This window comes from Cebus imitator, unplaced genomic scaffold (assembly GCF_001604975.1).
Source record: "Cebus imitator isolate Cc_AM_T3 unplaced genomic scaffold, Cebus_imitator-1.0 Scaffold72, whole genome shotgun sequence".
Classification (NCBI taxonomy): Eukaryota; Metazoa; Chordata; class Mammalia; order Primates; family Cebidae; genus Cebus; species Cebus imitator.
The window spans coordinates 7,621,175-7,638,977 of NW_016107387.1; the positions used below are offsets into that span (position 1 = coordinate 7,621,175).

General features: G+C 49.0%; 2 protein-coding genes across 7 annotated transcripts in view; one reads left to right on the forward strand and one right to left on the reverse strand.

Annotated features, from left to right (window-relative positions):
- The window catches only part of SLC13A5 (solute carrier family 13 member 5), a 31,934-nt gene extending 26,112 nt beyond the window's left edge, over positions 1–5,822 (forward strand). For 3 of the 6 annotated variants that reach the window (XM_017531731.2, XM_017531730.2, XM_017531733.2), the window contains 2 exons: positions 2,252–2,389; positions 4,213–5,822. In XM_017531731.2, the coding sequence (XP_017387220.1) occupies positions 2,252–2,389; positions 4,213–4,344 (270 nt within the window). In that variant the 3' untranslated portion in view covers positions 4,345–5,822. Of the gene's footprint in view, positions 1–196; positions 1,075–2,251; positions 2,390–4,212 lie in introns of those variants that run through there. The other 3 variants (XM_017531728.1, XM_017531732.2, XM_037739687.1) reach the window with 3 other exon arrangements.
- LOC108306442 (polyunsaturated fatty acid lipoxygenase ALOX12-like) overlaps positions 1–17,803 on the reverse strand; it is a 271,605-nt gene that overhangs the window by 232,221 nt on the left and 21,581 nt on the right. The window lies entirely within an intron of this gene.

Sequence of the window (17,803 nt, forward strand, 5' to 3'; positions counted from 1 at the left end):
AGACAGATTTACAAAGGGCCTGAACACAGGACTGAAGTTGGTAAATTTCCATTCAGCTGCCTGGGCGTCTGTGTGTATAAAAAGCAAAGCTAAGTGGTTTTTTTCCTTTCCAAATGAAGATGAAAGTGTTAAAAATAGCAAGGAGGTGAAAGTGTGAAAAAAAGCAAAGTGGCCTGTCTCCTCTTCTCCTAAGCAGGCTGCCCAGACAGATGCCCAGTAAGAGGAGCACCTTTTGATGCCAGGCGCGTGGTGGCGATGCCTCCTCTCTCCTAGCAAAGGCCCTGGCTTTGTCATCTCCAGCCCTAACTGGGAACAGCAGGGGTCCCAACCAGACAACTGCAGGCTCTAAGGGGCCCTTTGAAAACAAGATTTTCTAGAACCTGAAACCCCAAGTAAAATTTCCCCCAGCTACCTCTAAGGCCCATCACAATCTTGTCTCATGCCTACCTATGAGAAAAGAAAAGGTGATGGTCATTGAGCTGAGTTGCCAAGGAGTGTGGGGTGCAGACACCATATGGTACCCAGAGCCAAGAAAATGAGGATGGTGGAGGAGAGGCACCAGGGAAGAGCCAGGCCCCCGCCTGGGACGTCTCAGTGATTCCAGAGGATATGGGACTTGCAGCAGTCATTTTGGAGGGCTGTTTGCGAACAGGAGCCATAACATTAAATCTGCTCAGACCCCTTGACTCAGCAATTTTATGTTTGGGAATACATCTTAAGAAAATAATCAGAGATGCCTACAAACATATATTATGAGGTTGTATCGCAGAATTATTATACAAATATATTCATAGTAATGAGGGTTTGCTATGAAATAAATTATCATATATTCATATAACATAACACTCTCAGGCCATTAAAAATCACAGTTTTGAAGTGTAATAAAATGGGAACAGGCTCATAGTATTATTTCTCTAAATTGCAGATGGTATATGGCTAAAAGTGTCTAATAATGCAAAGATGTGTACAGACATTAAACCTCTAGCCTCCTCCCTAGAGATGACTTCTGTTACTAATTTCTCAGGTGTCTTTCTGGATATATTACACACACACACACACTCTCTCTCTCTCTCTCTCTCTCTCTCTCTCTCTCTGCTTAAATAAATGGCATCACTCTATAGTCATTACACATCTTAATTTTTTTTGTTGTTGTTTTTTTGAGACAGAGTTTCGCTCTTATCACCCAGGCTGGAGTGCAATGGCGCGATCTCGGCTCACTGCAATCTCTCCCCACTGGGTTCAAGCAATTCTCCTGCCTCAGCCTTTCGACTAGCTGGGATTACAGGCACCAACCACCTCGCCCTGCTAATTTTTGTATTTTTAGTAGAGATGGGGTTTCACCAAGTTGGCCAGGCTGGTCTCAAACTCCTGACCTCAGGTGATCCGCCGGCCTTGGCCTCCCAAAGTGCTGGGATTACAGGTGTAGCCACAGCACCTGGCCACACATCTTAATTTTTTAAAAAAATCTAATCATAGGTCTTGGCAATCTTTCCATAGTAGCACAAAAAACAATCCAATTGTTTATAGCTGCATACTATTCCATGGCTTGTATGTATCATATTTTATTTAGCCATCCTGCTATTAGTGACCATGGAGTTGGCTTCCTGCATTTTCCTGTTATACTGTTGCCACAAACATGTTTGCATGGGTCTGCCCTCATGTGCATGTAAATCTGCATGATGCATAATTGATTTGATAGCTTTTAGGAATTATTCATTCATACACTCAACAAATATTTAATGAATGCCTACTCTCTGATAGGTGCTGTTAAATGTGGCTGAATTTTAAAGTAGAATTTAAAAGGTGGCTACCAAATTCCATGTGCAAAATGATCCCATGCGTATATAGAAACACACACATCCAAGATTTATATGCAGGTGAGAAGATGTGGTCCCTGCCCTCTAGGTTCTCGGTCTGTGGCAGGACAGACAGACATTTGCACGTGGCACTGGAAGGTTGAGTGCAGTCTAAGTACTCAGCACGGTTTCTGGCACATAGTAGGTACCCAAGAAATATATGTTGAATGAATTGAGGGGATTCAGAAAGGCCTTCCAGGGGAGGTTGCCTCTGAGCCTTCAGTGTTCGGTAGGTTAAGTTATCTGCTAGAGACATGGCAAAAGGGAGAGGAATCAAGACAGAGGCACAGAGGTTCAAATGTACCTGGCACGTTCAGAGAATGCTTTTCAGAATCCCATCCCCAAGAGCGTCTGTGTCCTGTACAGTGATGTTGCAGTGCTGTGTTTTTCTGCAGTCTCGCTCCATCGGCCTCAATCCGCTGTATGTCATGCTCCCCTGTACCCTGAGTGCCTCCTTTGCCTTCATGTTGCCCGTGGCCACCCCTCCGAATGCCATCGTGTTCACCTATGGGCACCTCAAGGTTGCTGACATGGTAATACAGCTGTTTTTATTCACTCCCATTGGACTATAATGCCATTGTCATAAGGGATGCCCATTTATGAATGATGTGTGAGTTTCAAAATGGTGTCATATGATTTGGGAATACCATGGAACATCCAGACCTGTAGTCATTGTTTACATTTATAATGCAGCTCTTCACTGCAACCTCTGCCTCCTGGGTTCAAGCGACTCTTCTGCCTCAGCCTCCTGAGTAGCTGGGAATACAGGTGCCAGCCACATCACCCCACTAATTTTTGTGTTTTAGTAGAGACGGGGTTCATCGTGTTCCATTGTGTTAACCTACGGGTACCTCAAGTTTGCTAACATGGTAACACAGCTGTTTTTATTTACTCCCATGGAACTATAATTCAGCTGTCATAACAGTTGCCCCATTAATGAACGACATGTGAGTTTCAAAATGATGTCGTATGATTTGAGAATACTACGGAACTTCCAGACCTGTAGTCATTGTCTACATTTACAATGCAGCTTTTCTTTCTTTTTTTTTTTTTTTTTAAATGATCTCAAACCTCACACACTATTCTTTCTCTGAAGTGGGCTGCAGAATCTCCCACCTGGAGAAGCCTGTGCAGGCATCAGGGGAGTCCTTGGAAGGGGCGAAGATGGGGCTGGACTCACATGGCCAAGGACGGACCATGAAGATAGGCAGGGCAGGCTTAGGCAATAGGGAGTCACTACTGACAGTCACAAAGATTCAGACGGGTGTCTGAAGAGGTAGAGCAGAGAGAGGAAGAGAGAGACCACTGCTTGGGAGTAGATGGTAGATGATGCCTTGGGAACAAATGCAGTCAGAGGAAGAAATCTTCATGCCTGGCTTGGCTCTACCACCTCTGATGGGAGAAGAAGGGCAGCTTTGCAGGTCTGGGTGGGATAGGGGAAAGTGTGTGAACCCAGGAGGCCAGAAATGCACCTTGGACCAATCAGATGTTCCTTATCTCATAGCCTCTGCTGGGTATCTCAGGGACTCCATGGAGCATTTTCATAAAAAGGGTGGGTCCTGGCTGGGCACAGTGGCTCATGCCTATAATCCCAGCACTTTGGGAGGCTGAGGCAGGCGGATCACAAGGTCAGGCGTTCAAGACCAGCTTGACCAACATGGTGAAATAATGTCTCTACTAAAAATACAAAAATTAGCCAGGCATGGTGGCGTGTGCCTGCAATCTCAGCTACTCAGGAGGCTGAAGCAGGAGAATCGATTGACCCAGGAGGTGGAGGTTGCAGTGAGCCAAGATCGCACCACTGCACCCCAGTCTGGGTGATAGAGTGAGACTCTATCTCAAAAAAAAGAAAAAAAAAGAGTGGATCCCAGAAGCCATGTACTGCAAACCTGATTCCAATCCCCAGTAAAATATCTACAACAGGCCAGTGAAGCAGTGGTTAGCCATCATGGGGGAAGACTGCAGAGCAGGCATCAGAAAGAGCCCAAGGAGGTCCACAGGGAAGCTGGCACGTCCTTGCAGGATGGTTAGGGCACTGGGGTGAGCAGTGAACTTGGACTCACATGCTGGGCCCTGTCACCATTCCCCTGAATGGCCTAGGCTGCTGCCTCCCACCACTTTTCTGAGGTCATTTTCCAAATGCTCATGGGCATAAAGAACCCATCTGTTCTGCCTACTTCCCAGGGATGCCTTGAGTACCAGGGATACCTGGAGGATCTGAAGTGGCTCTGTCTGGGTGTTGGGGGAGCACAGAGCATGGACGAGGCCCAGGGAACTGGCCCTTTGTCTTCTTCTCTGAGAGTGTGAGTTCCCAGCAGGCCTCAGGGTGCTGACTCTGACCCTGTCTCTTTTCCAGGTGAAAACAGGACTCATGATGAACATCATTGGAGTCTTCTGTGTGTTTTTGTCTGTCAACACCTGGGGACGGGCCATATTTGACTTGGATCATTTCCCTGACTGGGCTAATGTGACACATGTCGAGACTTAGGGAGAGCCACAAGACCACGCACACAGCCCCACCCTCCTCAGGACTATGGAACCTTCTGACACACCTTGCACAGAGTTTTGGGGTCATGCCCCAAAGTGACTCAATGATGTCCACATGCCATCAAAACCCAGCCAGTGGGCCATCTCTTCCTCCAGGCCCGGATGCAGAGATGGGAATGGGCGGCTGGAGGGCAGGCTCAGAAGTGAAGGGAACCCCTCAAGGGCTGCTGGACCCCTCTTTCCCAAGCCTTGCCATTATCGCTGTGAGGGCAGGTAGCTGAGGGGTCAGGATGCAGACTCCTGTACCCGCTCTGCCTCCAGCATCCCCTACATGGGGCTCTGGTTTTCACTTGCTTCGTCCTAGGTAGTTTAAGTGGGAATCAGATCCTCTGGTTGAGAGCTAAGACAAGCACCTACCAGCACCCATGTCCCTCCTGGCTCACCTTGAGCTGCCTCAGTTCATCTCTGTCATTCTGAAGGGGACACCCCAGCCAGGGACAGAGTGCCTGGTCTGGAGCAGCCTCCCACTGCTGAGTGAGAGTGGGAACCAGAGCCTCTCAGAACTCCTCGTGTGGCCACCACCAAAAAAAGGATGAGGAATCTGAGTTGTAACTTCAGGATGACACCTGGCTCCCCACCCACAGCGCACCACTGGCCAGCCTGCTCTTTTCGTGACTTCGTTCTGTTTTAACGGACTGGACCCCTGTCCCACCTCCCCAGTGAGCCTCCTTCAACTCCTGGGACCCCTGCTGTCTGGGCTAACGTTTGCCGAGATGCCCTGGCTGGCAGCCTCTGGTGACCCCCTTTTCTCCCAGGCAGGTCATCTTTTCTGGGAGATGCTTTCCCTGCCATCCCCAAATAGCTCGGACCACACTCCAAGTATGAGCAGTGATGGCGGTCTGGGCGCCACAGTAGGCTCTCTAGGTCCTCCCTCACCTGAGGCCCAGAGTGGACACAGCTGCGAATTTCCCCTAGCTAGGCCACTTCAGAGTCTTTCATACCAGAGCGTGAGCTCCTCGGGGAAAGTCTTCACTTTGTTGACTGGCCTTCACAGCCATGCCTGGTGACAACAGAGGACCGCTGAGAATGAGCAGTGCTTGGTGGCCCCTCAACAGACAACCCCTGCCTGTGAGCCAATCTACTTGAAGTTACCTGGACAAAGACCCCAAAGTGGGGCAGCAACTCCACGGGGGCCGTTGGAATCCTCAGAACTCCCCTGTAAGATACAGACATGAGAGACAAGTACCTTCTGGCCCCGGCAAGCCCGTTGTATTTCCTTCTTGCACTGCTCTGGAAAAGAGGCAGTAGCAGATAGATGAGCTCCTGGATGGCATTTTCCAGGGCAGGAGAAAGTATGAGAGCCTCAGGAAACCCCTTCAAGGACCGAGTGTGTGTCTGGTTCCCTGAGTGGGACAATTCCTGACCGCACTGTCCAGGTCTTGCTCTCATTAAATGTTCTGTCTCCCATGGAAAGTTCCACTGTGCTGCTGACTCGTCTCTGGTTTTCTGCAGTGTGGGGAGCCCAGGGAGGTGGATGAATGAACGGTTACTCCCTGCCCACCTCCTGGGTGCTGGGCCTTCCTGTCCCTGGTGAATCCACTAGTTATCTCATTCAATCTTTGCAGCAACCCTGTGAGATAGGAAGGTGTTATTATCCTTTGTCTTTCAAAAAAAAAAAAAAGTGAGGTTCAGAGAGGCCAAGCGAAGTGTCCAAAGTCACAGGTCAAGTTACTGGCAGTTACGGTTCCAACCCAGAGCTTCCAACTCCATACCCACTGCTCCTTCTGCTAGCCATGAAGAAGAGCCTTGGCCTTACGGGGCTTGTAGGGAAAGGTGAGTGGCTAAGAGCAAGTCCATGCCAAGGGAAGAGCTCCAAACATGAGTTCTTGTCTGTTGTCTCCTCTGAGAAAGGCACAGGACAGTGATCAATGAGACAGGGTGGTCCTTGCCCTAACAAGCAAAGTGTCTGGTTGGGGAGAGAAGTAGGAAAAAGGCTGCCCCCTCCCCGACCAAGGTACAACTGCTGGCTTCCTTCCTCCCCAGCCCCCCAGCACTGCTCTCCGTACCACTGCTGTTGATTGGCCTGCCTCACCAGACTGGGGGCTCTGACTGCCCACCGAGCCTAGTGTCAGCATTATGGCTGACCCAGAGCAGGCTATACAGTTAGTGTGATCGATAAATAAATGATTGGTCAGCATGGTCAATTAAGTGCAAGCTGGTGGTTGTAGGCAAGGCCAATGAAGTTCATCCAAGGTGGGCACTGGAGGATAAGTAGAACGGCCAGGAGTAATGGGGGAGGAACTGGTGGGTGGATGGAGGACTCACCCAGACACCCTCTGGTTGAGGGCAGACAAAAAGCTGTGTGGAGAGCTTCCAGAGTGCAGAACTCCCACCTGAAGACGCTGACCAGAGGCGAATCCTAAACAACTTCTGTGGAGCTGGCTGGAGTTGCACTAACATGTATGGCCTCCCCAACCAAACACTTGGCGTCTTAGGGCAAGGATCACTCTGTCTCAGCGATCAGTTTCCTCAGCCTATCTCAGAAGAGGCAACAGAGAGGGACCCATATTCAGAGACCTTCTCTTGGCATGACTTGCTCTTGGCCACTCACTTTCCCTACAAGCCCTATGAGGCCAAGGCCCTTCGTGGCTAGTGGAAGGAGCAGTGGGATTTGGAGGATTTGGATTAGAACTGTAATTTCCACTAAGTCAATGTGTGATTTTTGAACACTTAACTTGGCCATACATGCTCTCTTATTTGCTTTTGATGGCAAATAAGAGAAGGCCCAGCAAACAGTGGCTTAAACCGTAAGGTTATTTAATGTTAATTTTCCGGAAGCCTGCAATAGATGGTTGCCGGCATTGGCCCAACAGCTCATTTCAGCCTCCAAGGATTTGGGTTCCATAGTGTACTCTGTCATCTTAAGGCCATCACACTTTTACCCCCATGCTTGACCCCCAGGCTACATACAGAGCTGCTTTCCTTCAAGGCCGAAAGGTGGATGGGGTAAGGGCATGAGGGTGTCAACTGCATCTTTCTCTTTTACTAGGAAAGTAAAAGCTTCCTTAGAAGTCCCATGCAGACTTCCCTTTATGTCTTATGGGCCAGAAGTGGATCACATGCCTACCCTTAGACCCATCATTGACAAAGGGGGACTGGAATACCATTGGAATACTGTGGCCAATTAAGACTCTTGAGGTTGGAGAATCGGTCTATGTTTCCCCAAATTAAGATATTTCCACCTACTACAAAATCTAGGCTCTGGCAGAAAAAACGTGGGAGGAGCTGTTGGGTAGGTGATGGTAAGTGTGTGGTCTGATCACTCCATGAGACTTGAGTGGCTCTCTTTCTGTAGAATTCAGTAGAAGCATGTTGCTAGGTAGGAAGTGAGTACATGGTTGTCTGATCAAGAGCTTAAACAATGCCTCCAATTCCCAACAGAAAGTCCTTCTGCAGGGGGTCCCATGGATTGGGAGGCTAGAGTCTGAGGATGGAGCTCAGTCCTGACATCTGACACCAGATAAGCCATTCTATACTCTGGTTCTCAGTTTCCTTCATGAAGGGACTGGACCAGAGGGTCTCTAAGGGCTTTCCCCAGGGTCACGGATCCTCTTACCCCAGTTGACTCTCTTTCTGCTTGGGCCAGATGCAGCCCCTAATTCCATGCAGTCTCAGCTTAGAGCCTGTTCCAAGGTCCCACTGCCTGCTTCCCTATGGGGCTTCGCTGAAGGCCCTCTCAGGCCTTTCTCCCATCTATAGCTTGCCTCTGACATTTTGTAAAGAGGTTCTGTCCTAGGTCTTTGAGTTCTCTCTTCTTTTTTTTTTTTGAGATGACGTTCTGCTCTGTCACCCATGCTGGAGTGCAGTGGCATGATCTTGGCTCACTGCAACCTCCGCCTCCCGAGTTCATGTGATTTTCCTGTCTCAGCCTCCCAAGCAGCTGGGATTACAGGTACCTACCACCACACCCAGTTAATTTTTGTATTTTTAGTAGAGACAGAGTTTCATCATGTTGGCTAGGCTGGTCTGGAACTCCTGACCTCAGGTGATCCACCTGCCTCGGCTCCCAAAGTGCTGGGATTATAGGCATGAGCCACTGAGACTGGCCAAGTTCTCTCTTCTTAGTGCTTGGATCAGACATTTGGGCTTGAGGTTAGCTGAACACACAATTCTGACCAGGATTGTGCTCTTAATTATTATTTTTTTTTTTGGCAGGGGCTTATGACTCCACAAGGACTCTTTGCATTCCAAAATCAAGTCCCTGGGCTCCTTATCCTCTGATCTCTGAATTAAATACTCCTAAGGGCAGGACACAGGTCCTGCCCCATTCATCCTAAGCTGAGAGCTTCCTATGAGGAGGACCTGGGTCTCCCACTCTGGCATCTACCTGGGACAGGTGATGTCTTGTCTCCTCCCCACCATCTCTCGCATATAAACAAAACAACTCTTTGCTCTGGGTTCCAAGCAGGATATCAACTCATAGCACAAAGTCCTATCCTTGAAATGAATAAATAAGGATATCCTCGGAAGACCTTTAACGGCATGTTCTTGTCCGTGGAAATAAAGTCCAAATGCTGTATTGTCAGGTTAAAAACTACAGCTGGCTGTTCTAAGCTTGGAATCCCTTCTTCCAGGTACTTTCTCCCCATAGTCACACAGCCTCTGAGAAGCCTTTGTGTCCCAACCTACCAGAGACTTTTAAAAAAATCTATTCACACTTAAAGAAAAAAAAAGTTTTATCAAGATAAATCCTCTATACCACGGGATGGGCTTTTACATTTTTCAACTGCAAGTTTGCCATTTCAGGCTGAAGTCTCTGCAATCAAGATTCAGTTAATTTCACTTGGCTTCCTGAGCCAGAAATTCAGGTGTACTCACTTCCCCGCCCCAGGAGCATCTTCCAGCTGCTTCCCTGATCTACTTGTATAAACGCCCCCTTCCAACCGCACAGCCACAAGCCACCCATGGCCTGCAGTGCTGTCCCTGCTTACAAATATGAAAGTTCAGTCTCAGAAAACCCTGTTGACCAGTCAAGAATTTTTTAAACTACTTTTTATAGTAAAAAATTAATATAAACACAGTACAAGAAATTCCAGTGGCACGAAAGGTATTGAGACATTTTCCTCTCATTTCAGACTTTGTGCCCCCAAACTATCCCAGCCGAAAGGGAACCACTGTCAACGGTTCCTTACATATCCTTCTAGAAAGATTATATAATCTAGAAAGATTATGTAATAGATATCTATTAACTCTATTACATATGGGAGCATACGATACACACTTTCTGTTCTTTTCTCACCTCCCCCTCCACCAACTAAGAATTTATTTGGAGATCATTCTATTTTGGGGCATATTAAGGTTGGCTAATTTTTTTTCATTCAATAGTTAATGTTAGTCTTAAACTGAGGTGAGATTAGGCTGAGTGCCTGTAATCACAGCACTTTGGGAGGCTGAGGTGGACAGAATACCTGAGGTCAGGAGTTCGAGACCAGCCTGGCTAACATGGCAAAACCCCATCTCAACTAAAACTATAAAAATTAGTTGAGTGTAGTGGTGGGAACCTGTAATCCCAGCTACAGGGGAGGCTGAGGCCAGAGAATCATTTGAACCTGGGAGGTAGAGGTTGCACTGAACTGAGATTGTGCTCTTGCACTCCAGCCTGGGTGACAAGAGTGAAACTCTGTCTCAAAAAAAAAAGGGTCGGGTAGCTCATGCCTGTAATGCCAGCACTTTGGGAGGCCAAGGTGGGTGGATCATGAGGTCAGCAGATTGAGACCGTTCTGGCCAACATGGTGAAACATCATCTCTACTAAAATACAAAAAATTAGCTGGGCGTGGTGGTGCGCACCTGTAGTCCCAGCTACTTGGGAGGCTGCTACAGGGGAATCACATGAACCCAGGAGGTGGAAGTTGCAGTGAGCCGAGATCGCGCCACTGCACTGCAGCCTGGCAACAGAGCAAGACTCTATCTATCTATCTATCTATCTATCTATCTATCTATCTAGATAGACGATAGATAGATAGATAGATAGATAGATAGATAGATAGATAGATAATAGATAAATAGAGGTGCAATTAAGTTTAAAAACTGCACAGATCTTAAATGTACAATCCAACGATTTTGACAAATGTTTGCATCTTGTAAACAACATCCAAATTCCGTAATCCTCCTGCCCAGAGTTCACTCTGCCCTTCAAGTAACACTTCCTGCAGGCAACCACATTCTGATCCCTGTCACTATAGATTGGTCGGGTCCATTGAACTTCATGTAAATGGAATCATACAATACGTACTCTTGGGTCTGATTTATTTTGTTTAAACACTTCTGAAATTCATTCCTGTTGTTGTATATCTGTTCATTTTATTGTTGTTGCTAAATAATGTTCCATTGTACGGATATGCCATAATTTGCATAGTCTCCTGTTGGACATTTGGGCTGTTCCAATTTGGTGTTATTATAGATAAAACCATTTATAAACATCTCTGTACAAGTTTTTTTTTTTTGTAAGCATATGTTTTCATGTCTCCTGATGCACACCTAAGAGTGAGCCTCAGTTTTTTAAAAGCTGCAACGGGGCACAGTGGCTCACGCCTGTAATCCCAGCGCTTTGGGAGGCCGAGGCAGGCGGATCACCTGAGATTAGGAGTTTGAGACTAACCTGACCAACATGGAGAAACCTTGTCTCTACTAAAAATACGAAATTAGCCCAGCGTGCTGGTGTATGCCTGTAATCCCAGCTACTTGGGAGGCTGAAGCAGGAGAATCACTTGAACCCGGGAGGTGGAGTTTGCAGTGAGCCGAGATCGTGCCATTGCAGTTCCGTGTGGACAACAAGAGCAAGACTCTGCCTCAAAAAGAAAAAATAATAATAAAATAAATTTTAAGAAAAAAATTTTAAATAAAAATCTGCATGGTTTTCCATTGTAAGTATGTGTCACAGAATAATCAAGTCCCCTACTGGCCGTCATTGGGTTGTTTCCAGTGGATTGCTAATGTTGTGATAAACATGTCTGTACACACCTCTTCGTGTGCCTGTAAGAATAGTTTCCTAGAATGACATGATCAGACAAGGGGTGCGTATGGAAATCTAGGACAGATACTGCCAAATTGTCCTCCAGGAGGCTGTTCCAATACATTTTCTCAAGAACTGCACGTGAGACTTGCTCTCAACAAACCCCCGAAACCTTTGTGAATCTGACAGCTGAAAATGCCATCTCATGACTTTAATTTGCAGTTCTTTAAATTGCAAGTAACATTGAATGTTTTTTCTCATGTTTATAATTGATTTGTATCTTTTTCCATGACTTCCCTCTTTTGCCTATTTTTTCCAAGAGGTTTTTTTTTTTTTTTTCCTTCGAGACTGAGTCCTGCTCTGTAGCCAGGGTTGGAGTGCAGTGGCATAATCTTGGCCCACTACAACCTCCACCTCCCCGGTTCAAGTGATTCCTCTGCCTCAGCCTCCTGACTATCTGGGATTACAGGTGCCCGCCAATACTCCCAGCTAATTTTTGTGTTTTTAGTAGAGATGGGGTTTCACCACATTGGCCAGGCTGGTCTTGAACTCTTGACTTCAAGCGATCCACCCACCTCGGCCTCCCAAAGTACCAGGATTACAAGCGTGAGCCATAGCAGCCAGCCCCAAGAGCTCATTTTTTTGTTTGTTTAAGTCCTTTTCTTATTAATTTGTAAGAATGCTTTATGTATTTAAGAAATTAGTCATTTGGCTGTCGTAAGGATTTTTATAATATATGTGAAGATCTGCTGAGGCTACTTTATTTATTCTTTTTCATTATTTTTGCCTAGCTATTTTCACATATTTTTCCATAAGAATTTCTAAGTCAGCTTTTTCAGTTAAAAAAAAAAAAAAAGTGTTGGCATTTCTCTCCCTGGCTATCTCTCCTATTCTTCTTCCCTTCACTCACTCAGGATTTCCTGACTTCAGCAATATGGACATTTTGGACCAAACACTTCTTTGTTGTAAGAGGCTGTTCTGTACACTGTGGAACAGAATCCTAGCTTCTATTAATATTTACTAGATGCCAATAGCAACCGCCCCCCCCCACCCTCCAGCTGTGGCAACGAAAAATGTCTATAGACATTGCCAAATGTCCCCTGGAGGGCAAAATTGCCCATAGTTGAGAACCACCGACCCACTCTGACCTAGGACCCTGGCCCCTGCTGTCTAGAGCATGCAGGGTCTCCTCCTGCTCCCTCACTGCTCAATGGTCCCTTCTCAGCCTAGTTCAGATGACGACTCCTTCACCTGCTCCATACTCTCTCTCTACAGCGCCCTTGACCGTTGTCAATTGCACTTTTCATCTTCTGACACACTATGCAATTTACTTTCTATTTTGTCTGTCTCTCCCACATCTGTAAGAATGTAAGCCTCCTGGGGACAGGGATTTTTGTCTGTTTTGTTCACTCCTGTTGCCAATCCCGCAGAGGGTCATGCTCCGGGAAGGAGCTCCTGGGCTCTTTCCGATAAGAAGGGCTGACGCTCGTCTGAGTTCTGTGGGGCTAGCCATACACAGGCTGAGGTAACCTGACCTTACCTGGCCAGCTCCCCAGCCTAACGGGAAGGCTGTGCCAGATGACCCCTCACCCCTCGACGTTTTCCCTCCACAGACCAGCGGAGGAGGTGTTGGAGGAGAGACCGTTCCTGGGTAGGCTCTGAGTGGACAGATGGGAAAAGGCTCTCCTTCCCTTCCTGTTTCCTGACTCTTCCACATGGGCCACCCCAGTCTGCAGTGTAGGAGCATCCGGGAGACCAGGAGGCACAGCTGAGCTCCGGGCTCTCCTCGCTGGGTGTAGTTCTTTGCCTGTGAAATGGCGACAATGACACTTCTGAGCTTCTAGGGGCTCATGTCAGCCATTGTGGCTCCTCCCCAGGGTCTCCTTTTCTGCAGAGCTTCTCAGGATGCCCACCCGGACCACATGAGTCCCAGGTCCACCTCAGGGCACCCTCCAGATGGGGCTGTAGCTGTGACCTGATGCCACCTAGGGCAGGAGTAAGACCTTTAGAAGCACCAAGCACCAAAATGATGATGTGGCCCCTTCCCTCTTCTTGCGTAAGTCATCAGAAAACAAGACTATGCTTGTGAGGAGACCAGCGCCACCGACGGTGAAGAAAATGCTGTGGAGGGTCGTGCCTGCCCTGCCCTGCACTGTCTCTGGGACCCCCTCCATGCGGTCTCCAACAGCCCTGCTCAGAGCACAGGGCTCCGAGACCCTATGGGCAGGGCAGGTCTGAGGCTTGGTGGGCTGGCGCTGCAGGGAGGCTGGGAACAGGCTCCTGCCCGCTGCTGGGCTGCGGCAGTGTCCCGCGGTTCACCACTTCACATTTATAGCTACAGCGCTTCTCAGCTTACTGTCCCTGCGGTGGGAGGCCTGGCTCTCTGGAAGCCACAGCTGTGGTTTGTTGGGTGCCTGCCTGAGTGCTGAGCTGGGAGGGAGGCCCAGCCCCCAGCTTCAGGCTTGCCCTGGTCTCTTCCTAGAACCTAGCTGAGGCTGGAGGGGGCCGCCAGCATAGTGAGGGGCTCCTGGCACCCCTGCTCATATCTGGTGTTCCAGCAGCAGTAGGAACCTTGCCAGAGAGCAGGGTGGTCCTCACGCCTTAGTGGGACCCCTGAAGGCAAGGGAATGGACGGAGGAGGTGAGGGTGAGTCCGGAGGCTGGAGAAAGGGCAGCAGCCAGGTGACAAAGTCCTCTTGGCCCCTGCGGTGCCATAGCCAGTGCTGTTTTCAGAGCCACCGGCTCCTCCCCTGCTGCCAAGGGCCCAGGTGGGCCTATCTGGCCACCTACAGAACCAGGGCTGGGCTACCTGGAGCTTGCAGTTTGATGTGTGCACAGGAAGCCTCCCAATGATTTCTAAGCTGTCAAAACTGCTGCTCTCAAACTCCAATTTCTTTCCCTGCTGGGTTTCACAAATAGTCCCTCCACTGGAATGGCTGGTACTGTGTCATTCCTGCCTCAAAGTGTGACTTGGTGGGTCCTCTCTGCAGGTGATGCCCCCCTTTGACCACTGAGGATTCTGAGGCTTGGATGACCCACCTCCAAAACCCACCTTGTCTAAATGGAGGAGCCAGGACCAGGAATGGAACCTGATTCCAAAGCCTCTGCTCTTTGCACTGCACCATGGGGTCTCCAAGCTAAGGAGCAGGACCCTGCTGGCTTGGCAGAGGCCTGGGAGGAGCAGGGCTTGGCTCCTTCTGTGCACCAGCCATGCCTCTTCTGTGCTTGGGATCAGGTAAGGGGCAGATCCTGTGACAGGCTGACTCCCTGCCTGCCCACTCTTCTCTCCTGGGGCCCTGGCTCCAGCCTGCCTCTCTGTAACTCCAGTGTCAGGGAGGGAGGGAGGGGGCCAGTCTGAGACAGGCCCCTGAGATGTCTGGAAGCTCACACCCTGCAATCGAGGGAAACCCCAGAGAGCAAACAGGGGTGGGGAGGTGAGGCAGGTAGGGCCATGATTACTGGGTGGGGTGTAGAAGAAACTGGTTCAAGGGCAGGACCCACCTTGGGGAGGTGAGAGGGGAGGGCTGTTACCTAAAAACAGACCTGATTTTCATATAAATAGAACACATATTCACTGTTTCATTTTTTATAGTTAGGATTTCAGTGTTTTCTTCCTTAGCAAACATCCCGGCATGCCAGCTTGGGGTGGTTTTGGCCAGCAACACGGGCAGTTGGCTGGTTCAGGTCACGGTGCTCTTAATCTGGGGCTGAAGCAGTATGTGGTGTGTGTGCATGTGTGTGTGTGAGTGTTTGTAACTGCAAAGAGCAATTCAGTTCTACATTTACTGACCCTTGCTAGATGCTTATGTCGTGCTGAGAGATGGGGACGCAGAGAAGAATCAGGCTCTGTCCCTGTCCTCAAGGACACATCTAGTAAATGGGGTTAGCTTGGTCTGTGTGAATTGAATAGGAGTTTTCTAGATTTCTAGAAAAAAAAGATTTTTCTTTTTTAATTGCAAGAACAGTTACTGAGCACCTACTATGTGCTATGTATAAAACTAGCAACAAAGGGACAGGACACAGGCCCTGCCCTTGAGAAGTCTAGCAGGAGACAGTGGTAAATCATTCTATTATAAAGACATATGCACGCGTATGTTTATTACGGCACTGTTCACAATAGCAAAGACTTGGAACCAACCCAAAAGCCTATAAATGATAGACTGGATAAAGAAAATGTAGCACATATACACCATGGAATACTATGCAGCCATAAAAAGGATGAGTTTATGTCCTCTGCAGGGACATGGATGAAGCTGGAAACCATCATTCTCAGCAAACTGACACAAGAACAGAAAACCAAACACCGCATGTTTTCACTCATCAGTGGTCATTGAACAGTGAAAACACATGGACACAGAGAGGGGAACATCACACACAGGGCCTGTCGGTGGGGAGTGGGGGAGGCTGGGGAGGGATAGCAGGGGGTGGGCGGATTGGAGAGGGATAGCAGTAGGAGAAATACCTAATGTAGATGATGGGGTGATAGATGCAGCAAACCACCATGGCACGTGTATACCCATGTAACAAACCTGCACGTTCTGCACATGCACCCCAGAACTTAAAGTATCTATATAAAAAAAGAATAGTGACAGTACAATGTCTTCAGGGTTAAAACAGAAGCATGTGTAAGAGGCACCATTGGCTGGAAGCGGGAATCATCCATGTGGGGACGTGAGAACAAGGAACAAGGCCCCGTGCAGGGAGTTGGCTTGTCCTCTGGTGTGGCTGAGGCAAGGGAGCAATGTGGAACAGGAGAAGACGGGGCTGGGAGACAGGTACCTGGCCTGAGCTTCCTTAGACCTAAGAGCTTAGCAAGTTGCCCAAGGCAATGCCCAAGGCAGCCAGGAGCAGGCCTGGTGGTCTCAGGCCTGTTGCCTGTGGATGCGCTGTGTGGTCCAGGGGTGTTACGACAACTCGGTCCCAGCTGTGACTCCTTCACTTACTGACCTGGGTGGCCTTGAGCTACACACAGCGCCTCTCTGAGCTCCATCTGTTCATGTCTCAGCTGGAAATTGTGATAACACTAGCCACGCCTCCTTGGCAGAGTGACAGGAGAAGTAAATGAGATGGTGTGTGAAGGGCCTGGATAGAGCAGGTCCTGCAGCGCCTGATGAATGGGTGCTGTTCTGCCTCTCCCGCAAGGCTATGGGAGGTGGGACTGGGCCTGGGAGGGCCGTGTGGAGAAAGGGCATATGGCCCTCCTGACTCCTGCTGGTAACCCAGGTCCGCGAGCAGGGGCTCTGTCTGGGGTGCCATGGTGGGACTGAGGGATGGTGCTCCCTGCTGTGTCCAGGCCTGGGAGCTGGGGTAGCCCACTGGAAGCAAGTTGGCCCAGGCCTGGTTAGCCAAGCTGTCCTTGTAAGCCTGGCCCCTTCACACTCCTTGGACGTTTTATTTCTTCTCTGAACTTACACCTCTTTGGGCAATACCAGCCTGTCTGTGGCAACTGAGCCGAATGATCAGGGCTTGGCCCATCTGAGCCTGGGACTCTGGTCAGGGCCAGGGGAGAGCAGCATTTGGGAATATTCCAGAATGCAGAGGCTCTGGGACAGGCCTGTCCAAGGTCGGCTCCAAGAACGGTGCTTACCTGCGTTTTCAGGCCCCCGGCTCAGCCGTTGCGGTCCAGGGCTCAGGTCGGGCAAAGTGGTAGCATCCCAACGGCTCCCACGCCATCGGTGGCCATCTCCAAACCCCGGTGCTGACTTGGCCTTCGTGGAGGCTGCCCTGGGAGGGGCTCCAACAAGACAGGCCTTGAGAAAGGCCCGTTACCTGCCAGTGCTTGGCCTCCAAAATAGAATGTGAAGAGAGCAAAGCCTTTAATTCCATGTGTCCCAACAGCAGGTCGGTGTGGGGATAACTATGATCTGACGGGTCCTGAGCTATAATTACGGAGTCAGAATAAAAAATTACAGGCATTGTGTGGGCTTGTTTTAAATATAACGTAATCCACACCGTCCTCTCTCTTATTTGCTAGATTTGAGGTGGAGGCTTTGGCAGTTGGCACAGGTTTTGCCTGACGCGTAGCAGATAAAAATGGCTTTTGCTCAGTGAAGAGGGCATGGGGGGAGGCCTTTGAGACCCCTGGTGTTCCCGACAGCCCACTTCCCGCAACCACAGGCACGTGTGCATCCGTGCGAGTCCTCTTTGCAGATCGCGTTATCCGTATGTTGTGTTTCTCAGCTGGCCTCCCTGTTTCCTGTCTCCCTTTGTAAAACCCAGATTTGATGCTCTCTGTCTGTAGGGTGAATCCAAACTCCAAGTTCCTTTGTGACTTGGCCACAATCCACATGCCAGCATCCTAGCTGGGAACAGCAGCTATGGCATGGAGGTGAAGTGCAAGGGCCCTGGGACCCAACGGCACAGGCTCAAACTCGGGCTCTAAGTCTTAGTAATTAAATGTGAGTTGTCTGGGCAGCTTCCTTGTTTCTTCTTTTTTTTTTTTTTTTTT